This window comes from Scyliorhinus torazame, chromosome 7, assembly GCF_047496885.1.
Source record: "Scyliorhinus torazame isolate Kashiwa2021f chromosome 7, sScyTor2.1, whole genome shotgun sequence".
NCBI lineage: Eukaryota > Metazoa > Chordata > Chondrichthyes > Carcharhiniformes > Scyliorhinidae > Scyliorhinus > Scyliorhinus torazame.
In genome coordinates, this window is record NC_092713.1 from 276,449,333 (window position 1) to 276,469,846 (window position 20,514).

General features: G+C 43.0%; 1 protein-coding gene across 2 annotated transcripts in view; it reads right to left on the reverse strand.

The window, feature by feature from the left end:
- Positions 1-2,890: 2,890 nt before the first annotated feature.
- The window catches only part of LOC140427056 (PDZ and LIM domain protein 4-like), a 140,292-nt gene continuing 122,668 nt past the window's right edge, over positions 2,891-20,514 (reverse strand). For both annotated transcript variants that reach the window (XM_072512508.1, XM_072512509.1), the window contains 4 exons: positions 19,890-20,077; positions 13,152-13,309; positions 12,620-12,740; positions 2,891-8,006 (listed from right to left, as the gene is read on the reverse strand). In XM_072512508.1, the coding sequence (XP_072368609.1) occupies positions 7,811-8,006; positions 12,620-12,740; positions 13,152-13,309; positions 19,890-20,077 (663 nt within the window). In that variant the 3' untranslated portion in view covers positions 2,891-7,810. The remainder of the gene's footprint in view (positions 8,007-12,619; positions 12,741-13,151; positions 13,310-19,889; positions 20,078-20,514) is intronic.

Consider the following 20,514-nt stretch of genomic DNA (forward strand, 5'->3'; position numbering starts at 1 on the left):
AGTAGTATTGTTTAATGGGTAATTGTAGCTATTTTCTAGTGTGATCAATTTTAATGCTGTTGGCAAAAAGTTTGTTTTAATATATCATGGGCGAAATTCTCCAGAAACGGCGTGATGTCTGCCGACTGGCGCCCAAAACGGCGCAAATCAGTCGGGCATCGCGCCGCCCCAAATGTGCGGAATGCTCCGCACCTTTGGGGGCTGAGCCCCAACCTTAAGGGGCTAGGCCGGCGGCGGACGAATTTCCGCCCCGCCAGCTGACGGCATTCCCGCGCATGCGCAGTGGAGGGAGTCTCTTCCGCCTCCGCCATGGTGGGCCCCGATCGTGGGCCAGGCTACCGTGGGGGCACCCCTCCAGGGTCAGATCACCCCGCGCGCCCCCCAGAGCCCGTCCACGCCGCCTTGTCCCGCCGGTAAGGTAGGTGGTTTAATCTACACCGGCGGGACAGGCATTTTAGCGGCGGGACAAGGACATTGCGGGGGGAGGGGGGCCGCCAACCGGCGCGGCGCGATTCCCGCCCCCGCCGAATATCCGGTGGTGGAGAATTCGGCAACCGGCGGGGGCGGGATTCACGCCAGCCCCCGGCGGGGGGTCGGAGAATCTCGCCCCTGATCCCTAATTCTTTGTGTGATTACCACTGGAGCAAAGTATCCTTTCTACAGCCAAATTAAAATATTGGGGTTTCTGTCCAGTTTCCGAGCCACTGTTGGGGTCTGGCACTGGGTCGTAATAACACCCTTATTCAAAAAGGGAGGAGGCAGAAAATGGGAAATTATAGACCATTTAGTTCAACATCTGGCGTTGGGAAATTGTTTGAATCCACTATTCTTTTTCCCCGAATTAAGGGGCAGTTTAGCTTGGCCAAACCACCTGCCCTGCACATTTTTTGGTTGTGGGGGTGAGACCCATGTAGACACTGGGAGAATGTGCAAACTCCAAATGGACAGTGACCCAGAGCCAGGTTTGAACCCGGGTCCTCGGCCCCATGAGGCAGCAGTGCTAAACACTGCGCCACCGTGCCGCCCAGAATCCATTATTAAGGAAGTAACAGCACATTTGGAAACTCAAAACACAATTATCAGGGTAAGCATGGTTTTATGAAAGGTAAATAGTGTTTGACTAATTTGCTAGAGTTCTACAAAGATGTAACAAGCCAAGTGGATGATGGGGCTCCTGTAGAAATATTTATCTGGACTTCCAGAAGGCATTTGATAAGGTGCCACATAAAAGGCTAACACACAAAGTTAAGATCACATGGGATTAGGGATAATTTATTAATTTGGATAGGGGTAATTTATTATCTTGGATAGAAGACTAGCTAACCAATAGAAGGCAGAGAGTCAGGGTAAATGGGTCTTTTTCTGGTTGGCAAGATGCAACGAGTGGGGTTTCACAGGTTTCGGTCTTCAACTATTTACAATATATATTAATGACTTGAATGCACGGGCCAAATTTGCAGATAAAATTTGGCAGAGGGCATTTAACGTGGATAATTGTGAGAATATCCATTTTGGTCAGAAAATGGAAAGGCAACTTATTATCTAAATGGAAAGAAACTTCAAAGTTGGTGCAAGGTATCTGGGTATCCGAGTGCATGAATCAAAGAAAACTAGCATGCAGGTAATACGTGAGACAAATGGAACGTTGGCCTTAATAGCTAAAGGAAGAGAGTAAGAGAGTTTAAAAGTAGGGAAGTGCTGCTGCAACTGTACACATCATTGGTGAGACAGCACCTGGAGTAAGGTATACAGTTTTGGTATCCTTATTTGAGGAGGGGTGTAGTTGCAACAGAGGCGGTTCAGAGGCTCCTCACTGGATTGAGTCCAGAGATGAGAGGTTTGTTTCAGAGCAGATTAGGCCTTTATTTCAGAGTTGAGAAGAGTGAGAGGAGATCTAATTCAGAGACAAGATGATGAAAGGTATTGACAAAGTAGACATACAGCAGATGTTTCCTCTTGTGGGGCAATATAGAACAAGAGGTCATAGATTTAGGAGAAGAGGTAGCAGATTTAAAACAGAGATGAGGAGATATAACTACTCTCAAAAGGGTTGTGAATCTCTGGAGTTCACTACCCCAGAGTGCAGTGGATGCTGGGATATTGAGCAAGGAGGTAGACAGATTTTTAATTAATGGGCTGAAGGGATATGGAAAATGGCCAGGAAAAATGGAGTTGAGGCTGAGATGAGATCAGCTACGATCGTATTGAATGTCAGAGCAGGTTTGAGGGGCTGAGTTACCTACTTCTGCTCCTAGTGTTCTATTTGCAACTATGGTGAGCTTCAAAGGTTGCACTCCATCTTCTTGGCTGCCAATAAGCAATGTAATTCGATGTTTAAAACGCTTAAAGAAAATCTTTCAATTGTTTAATGAGTGTAAATAATATAATAATCTTTTATTGTCACAAGTATGAAGTTACTGTGAAAAGCCCCGAGTCACCACATCCGGCACCTGTTCGGGTAAGCTAGTACGGGAATTGAACCTGTGCTGCTGGCCTTGTTCTGCATCACAAACCAGTTGTCTAGCCCACTGAGCTAAACCAGCTGTACTGGTCAGGTGATGCAGCAAGCCCAAGCTTCCAGTCTTTTTTGACCTATGGTAGATACTGGTTATATTTTGCATTTTGCCTGCATTCAAAGGAATTGCACAATGTTAATTAACTTCACTTCAGTGAAGTTAGGCCTCATCACTTTAGGATTAGAAACAGGGAACAATCCTTTGAGCCCTGCTGAAAAGTAGGACTAAAAGGTAAGAATTGGGTAGGATAGGATTGAGCAAGGCTACAAATTTCTCATATTAAAAGTACCCTACTGCCACACATCAATCTAAAAGGCCTCCTAGAAAAGGGTATAAAACTAAGATGGAAAAATGAAACACCAAGGCAAATAAAGTAGTTTGTGTTCATGGCTTTATTTTCATTCCCTCGCAGAAATTAGTAACACATTTATGCAATTTCTTAGAAACAAAAGATGGAGGAAAACAGTCTAATCTACAGCACAATGTAAAGGGCATACAGAAGCTGCACAGTTAAATCTACTCAGTAAATTTGTAGATTACATTGTAAAGGTGGGGAAAAAAAACAACATATCATAAACTGTATATTGTCATCTATAATCAGAAATTAGGAGATATTCCAAGAAACACAGCAAAACGTTCATGTCTCCATCAGTCTATATATGGTAAATAGTCAAAACACATGGAATTTAGCTATTTGATGCAAGATGAGTATGCTGTAGAAAGTTAGCAGAAAACTTCTGATGTCCCAGCATAGTGCAGCACAATGGCAAGAGATTTAAGAGCTTTTGACAAACAGTTGAAAACATTGGCCCCATTTACACACCATCGCTGCTCAGAGCACCCTCCTGTTAATAGAGCTGAAGGAAATTGATGCCTTTGTTTAGTCAAAATGTGGGAATTTGGTGTTGTACCCTCAAATTGATCGATTATTTTATTGACAAAATTTACCAAATCACTCAATTACATGATTGTGACAAATTATAGAAACAATTATTGAAATCAAGATATCTGTTTTCTCTCCCATTGTAGATACTGGTTATATTTTGCGTGTTGCATGCATTCAAACAAATTGTTCCCATCCCTATGCTGCTGACAGTCTCACATGCAGCCATCGGGTTACATAGCTTTTGCCCTTGAGCTCTGCCCGCAGCACAAGGCTTTGAAGTTTTACCCCCAGATTTTGGAACTTAATACCCCATCATTTGAAAATAGAGAATAAAAACAACCTTAACAGACTTGATTCGATTCTAATGTATTAATCCAGTCAATACTATAACTGCATAAACAGGTCAAATCTATTGTAGTCTTCCTTGATTCATTTTAAAATAAAAAGTTTTTCCAATCAGTCTGAAGATAATGAAAGGGTAATAACATTTATATTGATTTGAGATACCTCACATGAAAAAGGGATAATTGGTTTGGCAGTTTAAGTAGTTTCCTCATGTCTGAAATACTATGCCAGCATGTAATTTATTTATTTAATTTTTTTTTTAAAACTTAGAGTACCCAATTCAATTTTTCCAATTAATGGGCAATTTAGCGTGGCCAATCCACCTAGCCGGCACATCTTTTGGGTTGTGGGGGCGAAACCCATGCCAACACGAGGAGAATGTGCAAAGTCTGCACGGACAGTGACCCAGAGCCGGGATCAAACCTGGGACCTTGGCGCCGTGAGACAGCAGGGCTAACCCACTGCACCACCTTGCTGCCCGTCAGCATGTAATTTAGATCGACCATCACACTCATTTTGCTATCCCTCTCATTTATTGATCTTTGTTCTAGCCAAATAAAATCTATGGTTTTAAAATGCAATAAGGGCTTCTCTTATTTATTTTCAATCAGTGCGAAATAGAACGTAGGATCGTTGTTAACATTTTAGAAGTGCTAATCCAGCCAAGCATTTCAGATCTAACTCATGAGCTGATTTGATTCATTGATAACCACCTAGTATCTACAATCTATACACAACAGCAACATATATGTCCATAACACTGACACCAGTTATTCTGCTGGAGGCAGCATGCAACTTGATGATATTGTACAAAAATAATGCATTTCTATTTATCAAACAGTTGAATACTTATGTTTAAACTAAAATGGTTTTCAACCACTAAGTGCATCGCTCAGTCCCACTTTTATAGAATTGTTGCCTCAGTTCCACTCATGAGCAACACAGAACAGGCAATATGTATAACCTACAATAATTATTTCCAGTCCATTGACAACATATAAAAATCCTGTGTTAAAGCAGCAGAAGTCCCATTTTTAAGGCCAAGCTTTTAATGACTGGTACATTATATTTTAGGAGCTTGTTGTGTACACCTAATTAAGGCAGACTCTGGAAAATTCAGTAGGACAGGCATACTCAATTCTTTTGGGTTTAGCCACATCACAGGTTACTGCCACAATGGGGATAAGGAGCCCACAGAGCCTCCAATTTGTCAAGACAACAGAATATGGTACTGCTATATTGTGTGGAAAATGAAGGTTGCTTAGTTCACATCCGCACATGCAAGTCATCCAAAGTATATGTGAGGCGCCAGCACAGAGATCGCATCAATGTCATTTCTATCACAGAAGACCTGGCTACAAAAATCAAATCAGGGCAAGATCACACACCATGAACCAGATTTTCAAAGCAGATGGGGATTAAAATTGCCGTCCCAGAGGTCATCTCGGAATCCCAAGCCTCCTTCAAAGGGATAGCATGGGGGGAGGGGAGGGAGGATGAATGGGAAACATGATTGCTACCTGCCTTTGCTGCTGGTGCCAGGTCAGCACTTCAGCCCTCTGGAGGTGCCTGGCATCACGAATATGACGCCAGCTTGAGCACAGGTCTGGAACCCGGAATTCATCCAGGTGTTGCTTGGCCGAACATTATTGAAAATCCAACCCCATGATATTTTACCAAGTAGTGGGGCAGGTAAGGCAGACTACAAACCTTTCCCCTTTAACTCAAACCAGTGTAAAAGTCTTTGAATTGTTACTGTTCATTACAATTATACAGGACGGCACATTTTGTAGCACCAACTAATACATGGGCATTTCCCATACTCCTATCCCATAAGTCCTCATCCAAAAATGTCTTCCAAAGTTTCTCTATATTATGCATGCATCTGGATTGATACCCGTGATGGGCAGTAGGGCAGACTCTGCAATATTTTCGTGATACTTTCAGTCTTTCAACCCAGTTTCTCTGTTGCAGGACAAAATGATGTGCTGCTAGTGCTGCTGCTTCACGGCGCTGAGGTCCCAGGTTCGATCCCCGCTCTGGGCCATTGTCCGTGTGGAGTTTGCACATTCTCCCAGTGTTTGCGTGGGTTTCGCCCCCACAACCCAAAAGATGTGTAGGGTGGGTGAATTGGCCATGCTAAATTGCCCCTTAATTGGAAAAAATTAATTGGGTACTCTACATTTTTTTTTAAAAATGTCGCACCGAAGCAGACAGATGGGAGAAAAGGGCATTTTAATACAAAAAACTACAAGTCACTTCGGTCACTTCTGTACAGAGACAGTGAGAAGTCACAGATCTCCCCCAAGTTCATGGCTGGTGCTTTATTTTTCACTTGGTCTATCTGACTCATTCACTTTCCCTCTCCACCACTTGCATACATTCAAACACAGCACCAGGCAATGTTATACATCCTGCCGGTGATATGTGAATGGTATCACACGACGACCAGTTTAACATGTGCCCTTCTCTTTCTATAAAATTCAAACAAGTTGCAAAATCGCTACAGTGCAGAAGGAGACCATTCAGCCCATTGAGTCTGCATCGACCCTTCAAATGAGTATTCTATCCATGTCCACCCCACTCTATCCCCATAACCTAACCTGCACATCCCTGGAAACTAAGGGGCAATATAGCATAGCCAATCCACCTAATCCATACATCTTTGGACTCTGGAAGGAAACCGGAGCACCTGGAGCAAACCCCGCAGACATGGGGAGAACGCACAAACCCCATACAGACAGTGGCCCAAGGCAGTGATTGAACCCAAATAAGGAGTTGATTGAAAGTCTCTTGTTGGCTGATGAAACCAGGCAGTCACAAAAATGAGCGCCTGTAAATGATATAGGCCAAATAGAAATTAAAAGGGGAGCATCCAGCATGGAATAGGCTGCAAGTGTTTAGCAGCAATATTGCCGGTCATGCACACAGATCATTCTACCTGGAGGTGGTCATATCATTGGTTGAATATCTATCATCATATGCGATATGAATGTTTTGCATTCCCTTAAATGGCAGTAACTCTGTCTCAATTTGGTTCATATTCACTGACTAATCATATAATACAATTATTTTGTTTATACTCATGGCACAAGAGGAAAGAGTCAGGGCCCCATTGCATATAACATTTCCTGTGCAATCAAATACTTTAGCTAATTGGTATCAATATGATTAGTTCCTTAAGTCAAACAGTGTTTATCATTTGAAATAATGCAGCCCATGTTAGCCGTTGTCTAAAATACTACAGCCGCCAATAATAGCAACAATACCTGTCCCCTTTCAATGACCCTCCCCCACCAGAAAAAGTGTAATCTCTGCAAACTTTTCGCCAGCATTTATTTTACTTGTAGTCTAGCCATCGTCAATCCATCTCCAGATGTCTAGCCATAGTCAATACACCTCCAGATCTTGCAAATGTAGGCAATGTTTTCCTGTATATGTGCCTCAAAATTAATTTGTAATTTTCTACCCAAGTCAATGTGTGAATACAGGCTACCAGAAAGGCATTTGTTCAGTTACAATTATGAAAACAAAAGCGACAACTTTGAAGAAGCTATTGTGCCATAAATTTGGTCTAAGTTTTTCTTTTAAACTCAATGAAAAATAGAAATATGACTAAAACCCTCGTCTGCATTTGACAAAAACAGAACTTCACCTCGATGGAAGGATGATGAACAACAGAAACCAGAAGGTCTCAAATTGAATTCTTATTCTGCATGGAGCTTCCAGATGTAAACTGGTAATCGGGGGAAGTAGAATTAATGTAACAAACATTTAATGCAGTGATGCATCAACTGTGCGCCAAGTTACTTGAAATTTGTATTCCAAAGGTAAGCCTTGTAAATTTGTCCATGACACTATTTGTCTGAAGTTATTTGGTAAGCATTAATGATACAGCTTAATTTATCAATTCTGCATCGGAAACAATTCTGGTTCTAGATATGGTTTGACCACTAACACAAATTTAAATTATGGCACACAGCTTCATTCACAATCCAGATATCAAAAGCAAAAGGTTTAAAAAAAATTTTAAATAGAAATCCAGAAGGCGTATGCTCAACTCTTACACTCTGGAATTGGGATACACGGCTACAACCTCATATCCCTCTGGAGGCTGTACTCGTGCTTTTGCATGGGTCTCACAGTATAGTTGCTCTTCAATGAAGAAGTAGCCTTTCTGCTTCAGATTCAATCCACAGTCAGAACACATGAAGCATGCTGGGTGGTAGAGCTTCTCTCGCGCCTTAACAACAGCACCACTAGCAAAAATAAAAATAAGTGTCAACAGAGAGACAGAGAATTAATGATTTGGGAGCATGACAAACAAAATTTCACGTTATGCAATCACTGTGGTGCGCAGAGATAATCTTATTAGGAAAAGATAGGGAGAGAAACGGGTGATCAAGTCTTCAAAATAATGCAGAACTCTATTTTTTCGTTTCGTGAAACACATTCAAAGGTCAGAATTAAATCCAGTAAAAGGTATAGCTGCCTCACATCTCTGCTAGCAAACACTAAGTGGAAGCATTCAAATGTGAACCCGGATTGAACTTGGATGTTGCATGTATACAGTGGTTTCAATCAAAAAAAGGTGAAACCTATTGACAGAATCTTAGATAATGGGATTGTGTGGAAGGATTGAAAGGGCTCACACTCTCAACTAGAAATCACATAAGTAAACTAGAGTTTGAAGGCAGTCCAGTGTCAACATTAAATAGGAAATGCCACACTAAGTAGTCAGCCCCTTTCCTCTCTATCCAAAGAGAAAATGCTGGAAGATCTCCGCAGGTCTGGCAGCATCTGTAGGGAGAGAAAAGTTTGAGTCATTGGTCTCGAAACGTCAGCTCTTTTCTCTCCCTACAGATGCTGCCAGACCTGCTGAGATTTTCCAGCATTTCCCTTTCGTTTCAGATTCCAGCATCCGCAGTAATTGGCTTTTACCCTTTCCTCTCTATCCTTCTTGTACCCACTACAATTCAAGCTCACTTATAAATTAACATTCTTTTGTTACTTCTCTTCCTGCACAATCGGCACATTGTATAATATGCACAAAACAGGTGTTCAGACCTCTCTCTAGCTTGCTTTATGGATAACAGCCTAGTTAGTCTCTGCTCAATGTTTCGCTTTAATGGTGGCTCGAACGACAGCTTTTCAATGGGTTAGTAATTATGGATTCCTAAATTATACAGCTATATAATACTCAAGAGTATTTATATAATACTCGTAATGTGAAAAGGCTGTATTAAAAAAAAAGAAGAGTATTAAAATAATGCCATTAAGAAAACAGTACGAAGTCTTACAACACCAGGTTAAAGTCCAATAGGTTTGTTTCGATGTCACAAACCTATTGGACTTTAACCTGGTGTTGTAAGACTTCGTACTGTGCTCACCCCAGTCCAATGCCGACATCTCCACATTAAGAAAACAGGCATTTACTTAGAGGTCAGTGAGACAGATGTGCCTGCAGAGTCTGTCTATCCTCAAGTTTCCTTGCTAGGTAAGAGGGCAAGCTCTATGTTGAGTTGATGATGGTCACGCTCTGTTATGTCTCCTGGGTCACATTTCATACAATTTTTACCCAATTCATTTTTTTCAATTAACGGCCAATTTAATGTGGCCAATCCGCCTACCCTGCACATCTTTGGGTTGTGGGGATGAAATCCACGCAAATGCAAACTCCACATGGACAGTGACCCAAAGCCGGGATCGAACCTGGGACCTCGGCGCCGTGAGGAAGCAGTGCTAACCACTGCGCCACCATGCTGCCCTCATTTCATACAATTTTGAGGACTCCCTGAAAAGTCTCAATGAACCACACTGCCTTGTAGCAGTGCAGCCAAGATTGGGAACATAATGGCATGGATGAAATTACCAATACAATCCCAGAATGCAACACAAATGGCACAGCTGATTGGACTTCAAATAAGCAGTTACAACACTATCAAGCGAGGCTGGAGTCAATGCCAATCACCAACCTGCTCTCCGCAGCACCCAGCTCATGCTTTACCATCACTGATCCAATTTTGTCAAGAGGTTCTCACAGGTTGTGTCAGTGGACTGAATTTGCGTCACCAGCGTTGGCCTGCTCCTTAGAGCTACTGGTTCAATTAGAGGGCCGGCTGTTCAACAGCACCACTGCTAGTGATGGCTGCTGCTCCACCTGCAGATGGAGGTTGAGAGCACATCAATGCTGAGTTGCAAATTTATTTAGTGACGCTGGGGCAAGGCTGCCAGCATTTAACTTCCGATATGGGCAAAATGCTGGTGGGGTGGGAAGCGGCCCTTAATTGGCCACCCAGTAGTCAGCTGCACTACTGAGGTACCTTCTCCAGGAAGGTACACCATGGCTGTGGGAAGATGTTAGGCTCCTGGAACTCCATCCTCCATCATAGTACCAGGACTCCTGTCTCCCCGCCCATCTCCAAAGAGCTGGAAGACAGGAGTGCCATCAGGAACAAACTAATCAACCGACTCTCTTGAGTTTCCTGTCAGGATCAATGAGCCCCTCATGACCTTCCTTCAACAACCTGCCAAGTAGCAGCAGACAATGGTCTGCATGCTTTCACCACAATCCCTGATGCCAATGATGAGTCTGGAGAAGGTTTCTACTCCATCCTGGACACCATACTCTTCAACATTCCTAAGGAAGATAATCCTCCTTGGGGACTTCAGCGCCAGAGTTCGAAACGATTCCCAAATCTGGAAAGGAACAATCAGAAAGGAAGGAGTGGGAATTACAACTCCCACAGGGTTCTACTTGCAAAATGCACGAAACATCAGCTGGTTATCACTCATACACTGTTCCGCAAAAGAGACAAGTTCAAGACTTCCTGGAGACATCGATGATCAAAGCACCAGCACATGATTGACTTCATCCTCGTCCAATCCAAGACGAAAAAGATGGCCTCACCAACAAAATGATGATCAGTGCAGGTGACAGTACAGACCATCGGCTCATTCACTCCTCGATGTCCATCAACCTCTGCCAGAGGCAGAAGAAGAAACAGCTGAGAAAAAAGATCACCATTAGTGACTTTAAGAGCCAAGCATGCTCGTGAACATCAGGTGCAGCTCCCGACTAAACCGTGGAACAACAAACATGATTTTCACTGCCCGGCAACTTAAAGAGAAATGCCAGGAGCAACATCAACCACGTTTACATGGCCTTCATCAAGGCTTTTGACTTATCAATCAGAGGTGCTCTGTTAGGCCCTGTCAAAGGTCGGCTATTCAGAGAAATTAATCAACATCCTCTGACTCCTCCACGGCAAGATGGTCGGCAACAGTCCTCACCAATGGAAATAACTCAGACATTTGAGTCAAGACTGGAGTTGAGCAGGATGTGCCATTGCACCCACCCTTTTCGCTATCTTCATCACCACCACCCTTCATCTTGACAAGAGCAAGCCTCCCTTTGGAGTGGACACAAAAAAATTTCAACTTACCGGTTGAAATCCAAGAAGGAAACGACATGGCAATCGCTTGTGGAACTTTAGTATGCAGGTGACATTACCATCTCTAGAGAATTTCCAAGCCATGCTTGATACCTTCACAGAAGCATATAAAAGAATCGCTCTCTGCCTCAACCCCAAGACAACCAAGTCCTCTACCAACTCCACATGGCAAGATTCAGTCTTACACTCCATCAAGATCAACGGAGAAACCCTACCAAACGTGGAACATTTCCCAGACCTGGGGAACCACTTCTCCAAGGCTGACATTGATGCGGAGATCCAACATCGTATCCAATCCACTCTTTTGGATGCACAGGCCAAGAGTCTTTGATGACCGTGACATCCAAGTTGACACCAAGATCCTCCTGTAGAATGCAGGCGACCATCCAATTTTTCTATGTGGCTCAGAATCTTGGACTACGTACAGATACCATCTCAGGGCCCTGGAGAGGTACCATCAACGCTGTCTAAGATAGATTCTCCGCACCAGCTGTCTTTCCAGTGGCCTTGAAGGAGTCAAGAGCACCAGCATCGAGGCTATGATCATCCAAAACCAACTTCACTGGGCCCACCATGTGCTTCGGATGCAAGAGGTCCGACTGCCAAAGCAAATTTTCTTTTCCCGGCTTAAGGAAGGATCCCGAATAAGACGACAAAGGGAGCGCTTCAAAAATACCCAAAAGACTCACCTTAAAAAATGCAACATCAACGTCAATGCGTGGGAGACCCTTGCTCAGAAAAATCCATTTGGAGGAACCTCCTGATTTAAGGAACAAATCTTCGAGAAGACCCAACGGCAAAAGGAGACCCAAAAAAGGAGCGTGAGAAAGGAATGCCAGCCATCTAAAGTCCAAGGCCCGATCCCATCTCCCGGAAGCACCTGCCAAGTGTGCAGCTCTCGGATCGGGCTCATCGCCAGGAAAGGACCCACAGAACCCGTGACCAGTAACACAGAATTTCTTAGGTGGACAATCATACTCAATAGCGAGTTGTCACCAAAGATGATTAATACTGCACTTCAATCCCAAAATGTTGGCAAATGCAATGAGGAAACAATCACAAAAACCTCTCCATCGGTGTCCTTGTTAAGCTAATGTTTCATCAGTTTTCTCCTTACTAAAGTGCTGCAACTGAATCCCTGCACTCAAGTACCCGGCTATTCATTTATGAGCCGGAACATGTCCATTTACAGGCTACTCACTAGTGAGATACACTGCAGCCCAACCTAATCCTCAATTTGCTCTTACACCCATATACGAGTGTTTTCCAGCTTCGATGATTAGGTGCAATTAGGAACAGAAACCATGGACCGATCTTTTCCCCCCCTGTCACTAGTTGCAGTGTGGACGCCTACAACTGAGTTTAGGCAACTTGGCACGCACTAAAAGTCAATGCCCTACTGAAAACGTTATACTTACACTATGCCAGTCTCACATCTAGTACATTGTGGTAACTTCTGTAGTGTGGGTGCAGAATTGCTGAATTTTGTTACAGGAGATTTTACACTTTTGGTGATAGCCGGCCTTTCACTTTTGTCACCTAGAACAAAATTTTAGAAATTACATATATTTAGGACTGTAGAATTGAGGTTTGGAATGTGTACATAAATAGAAATATGCGTTGATTAATTTAAAAAGATAGTCCAATAATTGACCAGGTTCCAATTATACTCTGCATGTTTAAACTCAATTTAAAGATTATTATTGAGCAAGATTAATAATCGTCACAAATAGGCTTACATTAACACTGTGAAGTTACTGTGAAACTCCCCTAGTCGCCACACTTCGGCGCCTGTTCGGGTACACAGAGGGAGAATTCAGAATGTCCAATTCACCTAACAGCGCATCTTTTCAACAACATACTGGACTTTGATACATTTAAAGGAGCAACAAAAAAGTAATTTAATCATGTACGAGGTATTAATGGTCCATCCTTCAGCTAGGGGATTACCTGTCTGTTCTGCTTCCAGCATGCCCTGTAGTATTTTGAAAGACCCAGATTGCTTAGGTTCTGAAACTGGTTCCTCGCCATCCTGAAGCATCTTATAAACATCTGATTCCGTGTCGACCTCATTCCATAATTTTGGTGATAACTTTGGTAGATCAGTGCTATAAGAAAACAGAAGCTTTGGGAGTTAAGCATAGACAGATAAACAAACAGATAATTTTGATTTTTAATCACCAATTTTATCCAAGTAGAGCAAGCCAGAACTCATCTCGCAATTCAAAAAACGTTACACGCAACTTGACATTCTTATACTGGAGTGTGAAGATTTTTCTGAAATTCTGCTGGATTTCTGTGTTTGTCTGTAATACAACCATTGTGATTTATTAGCAAAGAGCTTGGCCTCGCAGCTCCCTTGCCCCAATTTGAAAGAGGGGACAACCAAACAGTTAGTAAGCAGTGAATAGGTAAGTCAAAGATAAAATTAAAAGTGGAAAAAAATTAAAATTCTGTGGATGCTGGAGATCTGCACTAAATATCTTCAACCTGTGGAGAAAGCATCCAGTTTTAATGTTCCAGGTTGATAACTTTTCATCAGAAAGATGATTCAGAGATTTAACTCTTCATAAACAAAAAAGTAACTGATAAGTGTTGGGAGAGGGAGAAATGAATAGAGAAGTTCTGAGAGAGGGTGGAGGGATTAAGTAACAAAAGGAATGGCAGTCCAAGGCAAAAGGTAATTGGACTATTATGAAACAAAAGATAGGCCCAGGGGAGGTGTAAATGGTTACAGCAGAAATAGAGAAAAGTAGATAATAGAAATATAGAGCAGTGATCATGTTGCTGAATGCAATGTTGAAGTTTTAAGGCTGTGAAGTGCCCAATCAAAAGGCGAGGGTTGGGATTCTCTATTCCCCGCTGCTGCCATCGGGAATTCTGTTGGGACAGGTAATGGAACATCCCACTCAAAAATAGGTGTGGCACCTGGCAGCCTCAGTGTGCTACCCACTCCACTCCAGCAGGGGGATGCAAACCACTGATTTCTATTTGACTAATGGACTGTAATTTAGCCTCCCCCCCCCCGGGGTCTGGTTATGTACCGACCCCACAACGACAAATCCTCTGGATGCGGTGGACCCGGAGGCGGCTCAAGGGGGTTAATGCACAATTGATGTCCCCCCAAAGTGCTTTGGAAGGACCCTCTCACCGCCCCCCCCCCCAACCACGGGAATAACTGGTCACCCCTCCCCCAAAGCGCACACACGTGGAGGACCCCGACCCCCTATCAGACCCCCCCCCTGCCAAATCAGAGACCTCCGCCTAAAAGCTGAAGAGCAGTCCTGGTGGTAGAGTGAAAAATCACTACATTTTCACTTGCCCTTCCCTAACATCTACTGCCTCAGACAAAAATGTTTAAAGCAGCAGAGCTTCAAATCCAGTGACAGCCTTCAAAATCCAAATCTTCCATTCAATTTCACACAGCAATACGTTGCATCAGCCAGTGATTGACAGTTGTATTGCTCCAGAGACAGCTGTTGGGTGGATTGCTGATCTATCTTTCCCTTCACACTTGAATGCACGTCAAGTACCCTGGCTTTGACACTAATCAAAATGTTCATAATCACTGCTATTATTAACAGCTCTTCACCTTATCAAAAGCAATCGTGTGGTTTCACTTCCTCTTTTTCACAGCAGAAAACTGTGGCCAAGCATCTTCACAGGTGCAGATTATGGAGGGCTTAAGGGCAGACCAAGTGCTGTGAACACTCTGCGTCTCTGGGTCATCCAGAGCTATCAGGTTAGCAGCGAGGCTAGGGTTCTCGTTTCTGGGTCTGAGTGCCTCAGTGTTGATTTTCCTGCAGCATTGTTTCCGTTTCCATTGGTGTTGATCACAGAGCAGATTAGGATGGTGGTGCATCCTGTAGTCATTGGCTCCTGTAATGGTGCAAGTGATACGCATACCCTTGTGAACCTTCGCTCAGACAATGACTAGTCCAGCAGGTACCAGTGCCTGAAGTGAGGGTGTTGCCAAGAGGTCATGCAATTATCTCGCTGATGGGACAAGATGTTGCTTATGACAGGGCCGTGTTCTAGGCATTATGTCAGGAGCAGGATGCCGCTGGTGTTGGATTTACCTATCCCCTCTCTGCCCATTAGACTTCCCCAGAGGTCGTTGTCCTTTCTAACTCTGGCATCAAAGTTGTCAAGGAGAATCAGTTTGTTGCCTGCTGGGACTCTAGTCAAAGATTGTTCAAGGCTCAAGTAAAATTCCACTTTGGACTCCTCTGTAGCTTCCAGTGTTGGAGTGTTTGAACAGAGAACTGTAGTGTACTGATTCTGGGTTAGGGGGAGCCGAAGGTTCATGAGGCAGTAGGTTATCCTGCAAGTGGAGTCTCTGAAACAGACAACTAGTTCGATTTTAATGGTGAACCATCCCATGGAGGTGGTGATCTTCTGGTTTATCGTTCCGCAAGATACAACTGCGACCTTGTTCCTTGAGCTGGCCTCCCTTGCTCATCAGGTCTTATTTAGGATGGCAATGTCAATGTCCAATGTCAATGTCATAACACCTGAGCTCCCGACAATAGCAGTATGCGATTTTGGTCTGTCACAGTTGCGATTGTCCAAGAGGGTCCTGACGTTCCCGATCCAGAACTTCATTTTAAAGGGTTGGAAGATGCCTATGCACGAGTTCGTTTAAAGTGGGTGCCCACTGCGCACGAGCTCCCACATGGGTTTGACGGAGCATGACCTTGGCCCAGTGGCAAGGGGTCAAAGACGACTGCAGAACAGGCTCCACTGTATACATGCACTAAATTCCCACCGTCTTCCTTTCTCCTTCCTACATGGCTGCTCTCCTTGGAACAGTGATGCATGCTCTACTTGCTGAAGTCTCCCTCTTCACACCCTGCATAATAAAGCAGTCAGTGCCCACATGTAGCAACAGCTGGAAACCAAATCAGGCTTACATTGCTAAGTGGCAAGTAACATTAGCAACACAAAATTGTCAGGAAATGATCGTGCTCAACAGGGAGAGTCTTGATCTTTGCAGCGCCGCTCTCCTCGCTGAAGTCTCGCTCTTTATAACCCCGATCTCCTCACTAAATCTCCCTCTTTATAACCCCGATATCCTCGCTGAAGTCTCCCTCTTCATGCATTACTCTCCTCGTCCGCGTCTTGCTCTTTACAGCCCCAAGCTCCTTGCTGAAGTCTCGCTCGTAATACCACTCATGTAATACAGCAGTTGTGACCGCATGTAGCAACAGCTGGCAAACATTCAGACTTGCACTGCTAAGTGGCAAGTAGCATCGGCAACACAAAAGTGTCAGGAAATTACTGCCCCCAACAAGGCAGAATCTAACCATCTCTTATTTGCACTTGAAAGCATTACTATTACTGGATCCCCCACCAACATCACTCTGGAGTTACCACTAACCAGAAACATACATCACTGCTTCAGTTAGCTATGTGGCTACAAAGGCAAGTAAGAGACTGTGTCTCCTGCAGCAATTAACTCATGTCCTGACTCCCAAAGCCTCATCAGCTATACGGCACAAGTCAGCATTATGTTGGAATACTCCCCACTTGCTTGGATGATTGCAGCTCCAAGAACACTCAAGGAGCTCAGCACCATCCAGGACAAGGCAGCCCACGTGACTGACACCTCTTCATTCACCTTAAACATTCATACCCTCAATACTGATGCACCATGGTTGTAATAATACATGTTGTCTGCAAGACATTCTACAGCAACTTCTTCAACAGCGCCTTCCAAACCCACACTTCTGGCAGCAGGCACATGGAAACACCACCATCTGCAAATTCCCCTCCAAATTACAAATCACCTTACTTGAAAACATATCACCACTCCATCATGGTTCTAAATCCTGGAACTCTTTCTCCCCAAAAACAGTTGTGCGTACTTACATTAAATGGACTGCAGCAAAATTGTGACTTAATTAAGAATTGACAATAAATGTCATAGAATCCCTGCAGTGAACAAGGAGGCCATTTGGCCTATCGAGTCAACACCGACCCTCTGAAAGAACACCCTACCTAGGCCACACCCCCAACCTATCTCCATTACCCAGTAACCCCACCTAGCCTTTTGGACATCAAACGGCAAGTTAGCATGGCCAGTCCACCTAACCTGCACATCTTTGGATGACAATCTCATGACAAAATAAGAAAAAAAAATGGTCTCGGGGAAATTAATTTTGCGTGCAACAACTTTGAATTGTGGAAAGTATTAGGTATTAATATTACAGCTTAATAGTGTTACAAGTACAATTTATAATAACAATTAATGTTCTAAGTAGAAATCAGTGCCGGTAATAGATTAGCAGAGTATATATGACATATTTAAGAGATAAGACTCCCTCCTCCCCCCACAAGAATGATACATTGCTCATACTGCATAAGAAAACCAAATGGCGTACAGAACATTTCTGTCTTCAATTATATGGTGCACAGGGAAAATAAAATACAACTTTTTCTTGCACACTGTTTAAATATGAAGGTCTAGCATACAAATGTTATAATTGAATAAATTCACTCCCATGTTATTTGGGGGGGGGGGGGAAAAGAGGAAAGAAAATTAAATATAACCAAATAATTTTGATCACTTTCCAAAATTAGCATTTATGCAGCTCACCTGGTTAAAGTAGTGGTAACAAAATCTATTGGAGTCTCAAGCTTGACCTCAAGCCATGCAACGAGTTACCGGATTTAATAATAATAATCTTTATTGTCACAAGTCGGCTTACATTAACACTGCAATTAAGTTACTGTAAAAGTCCCCTAGTCGTCACACTACGACGCCTGTTCGGGTACACGGAGGGCGAATTCAGAATGACCAATTCACCTAATAAGCACGTCTTTCGGGACTTGTGGGAGGAAACCGGAGCACCCTGAGGAAACCCAAGCAGACACGGGGAGAACATGCAGTTTCCGCACAGACAGTGACCCAAGATGGGAATCAAACCTGGGACCCTGGCACTGTGAAGCAACAGTGCTAACCACTGTGCTGCCATGCATGTGAGGGTATTAACTTTGGCTTTGATGGCAAGAGGTTGAGAGGGGAGAACTGGCCAGGTTTTCTACTCCCATCACCAATGAGCAATCCCTGCTGAAGTGGATATATGTCAATGCTGGTCGAGGATAGGACCAGGTTCAGTTCTTAATATTCTTATGGTGCGAGTAGCCTCCCAACACTCACTGTCTAAACTCACAATGAGAAAGGGTTACCAAAGACCCTAACAAATGAATCAATTATTCAGACTGTGACAGAAAGCTGGCAGGACAAGGATGATTTGTATCAGCAGGATACCTCTTGCACATGTGATATAGAGCCAAGATCATAAACATGTATGGACTCACTCAACTATCAGGTTGACAAACCATGGCATATAATAAGCAAACCAGTTTCTTTGGATTTCTACTTTTGTCCATTTACAGAAAAGGGCAGAATTATTTCACCCTTTGTCTGAAAAAAAAATCCAAGCATCTGTTTGCCATCAATTATCAGGACAAAAAGACATTGGACGCATTGTCCTTTCTGTTCAAGAATCAGAGAACACCACAGGGGAAAAAACATTCTAATAAGACACACATCATAAATCCAAGTGAAGTTGATTCTCAGAGCCGAGTGTGTGTTCTACAAAAATGCTGGGATGGCTTAGTAAAGTTAGCTCTTAACATGTGGAACAAAACCTTTGGCACCATTGTATTTTACAACAGCTTGGGGGGGAATAAAATAAATGCTTCATTGTTTATTTACTCTCCTCCTGCTGGGATATAGTTCCATGTGGCACCAATCATCTTCTTAAATAGCCACTTTTCATATGAGCCTAGACAATCAGTTTCAGAAAGTTATTTTACTACAGTGGATGTAATAGCTTGCGCAGGGTGTTCACATCCAATACGCATACTAATAGGAGTCACCCGATAGTGATCCCCAAACAAGAAAGATTGCCATTTTTTCCACAATGTGGCTGAAGAATGGAGAGATCAGTTGTAATATCCTGATCACTACTCCTGCATGAGATCAGATAATCTATATAGACAGGGGACTGAACACCAGCCCTGTCAGTGGCAGCGAGAATTTATTTTCTATGACAATTGACGTGGTATTTTCAATTCCCATGCTGACTTGGTAGAAGATGTCTCACTTACCTGAAAAATACAAATTAATAAAATATCAGGAAAACACAAAAGCAAACTTTCTACTTGGCTATGTGGCAGTGGCAATTTGCAAATAAAAATGGTAAAACTCTAGTGACTGTTGAGTTGGAATTGAGTGATATAAGCCAAGAAAAGGTTGAGTTCCATTTCCATGAGGAGGTGGGCTTAAAAATTGATAGTCAATCAAATTGTACATCCCACATACCCAAGTAACTGCAGATAAACAGCATCGGCATTTTCCAACTCATCTTTTACTCTTCCAATTTTGAAGCTAAAAGTGATTTATAGCTTGGAATCAACATTGGAAAAGTAGATTAAACTAATAAGTTTGAATAATCGAATTGCTTATGTGATTAGTAGTTTCTGATCAGATACTTCTGGGATGAAAAAGGAGATTTTCTACAGCTGAGTTAAGTTGTTGGAGACAGCAGAGAAATTAAGGTTATGGACTTGTCAGGAAAGGTAATCAGAGAACTCCGTCTGATGACCTTGCCTCCTTCTCATCACTTGTACCAAGTGCATCAGCAATATTATTTGCAGTAATCACCAAGACATACTTACTGCTGAGGAGAGGCGACGTGAAGCCCACTTAACTGTTTCTGCAAAGTGTGATCAACATGGTCATTGGTATAGAGTGCAGCAGGAGTGTTGTGCTGTGTATTTGCTGACTGTTTGGCCTCAGTCATATTTGTACCAACCCCAAATGGCATCGGCTTTCTATTATTTGAATTTCCAACGGGTCTGCAATCCTGGAGCACACAAAGAGGAAAATCAATCGTGAGCTTCATAAAGCATGTAATTGCATTCCGAGGGCATATGGGTTCTCAACACGTCATTGCACGAACAAGTCATTGACTTTTTCCTTCACATTTTGCAGACCAAAGTACTCCGTTTTTATATGGTTATTACACGTGTTGACTAGATTTTAATCCCATTCCCAATGGAGATGGCCAGGGCAGAGTATTGCTTTCCTCTTAATACCTTCAAGAAGAAAAATATATGTCAGCCACACAGTACTGACAAGTGTGACAGCCATAAACATCAAATTAATACTCCCAGAGGAGAGACACTGCACAAAACAAGTCACATGTTATATCTACGGCCGTCACTCTTTACTTTTCACAGAAATGTTTATGCTGCAATGACCGAAAAATTAGTTGGAAAATATTTCTAAATTACTTTCACA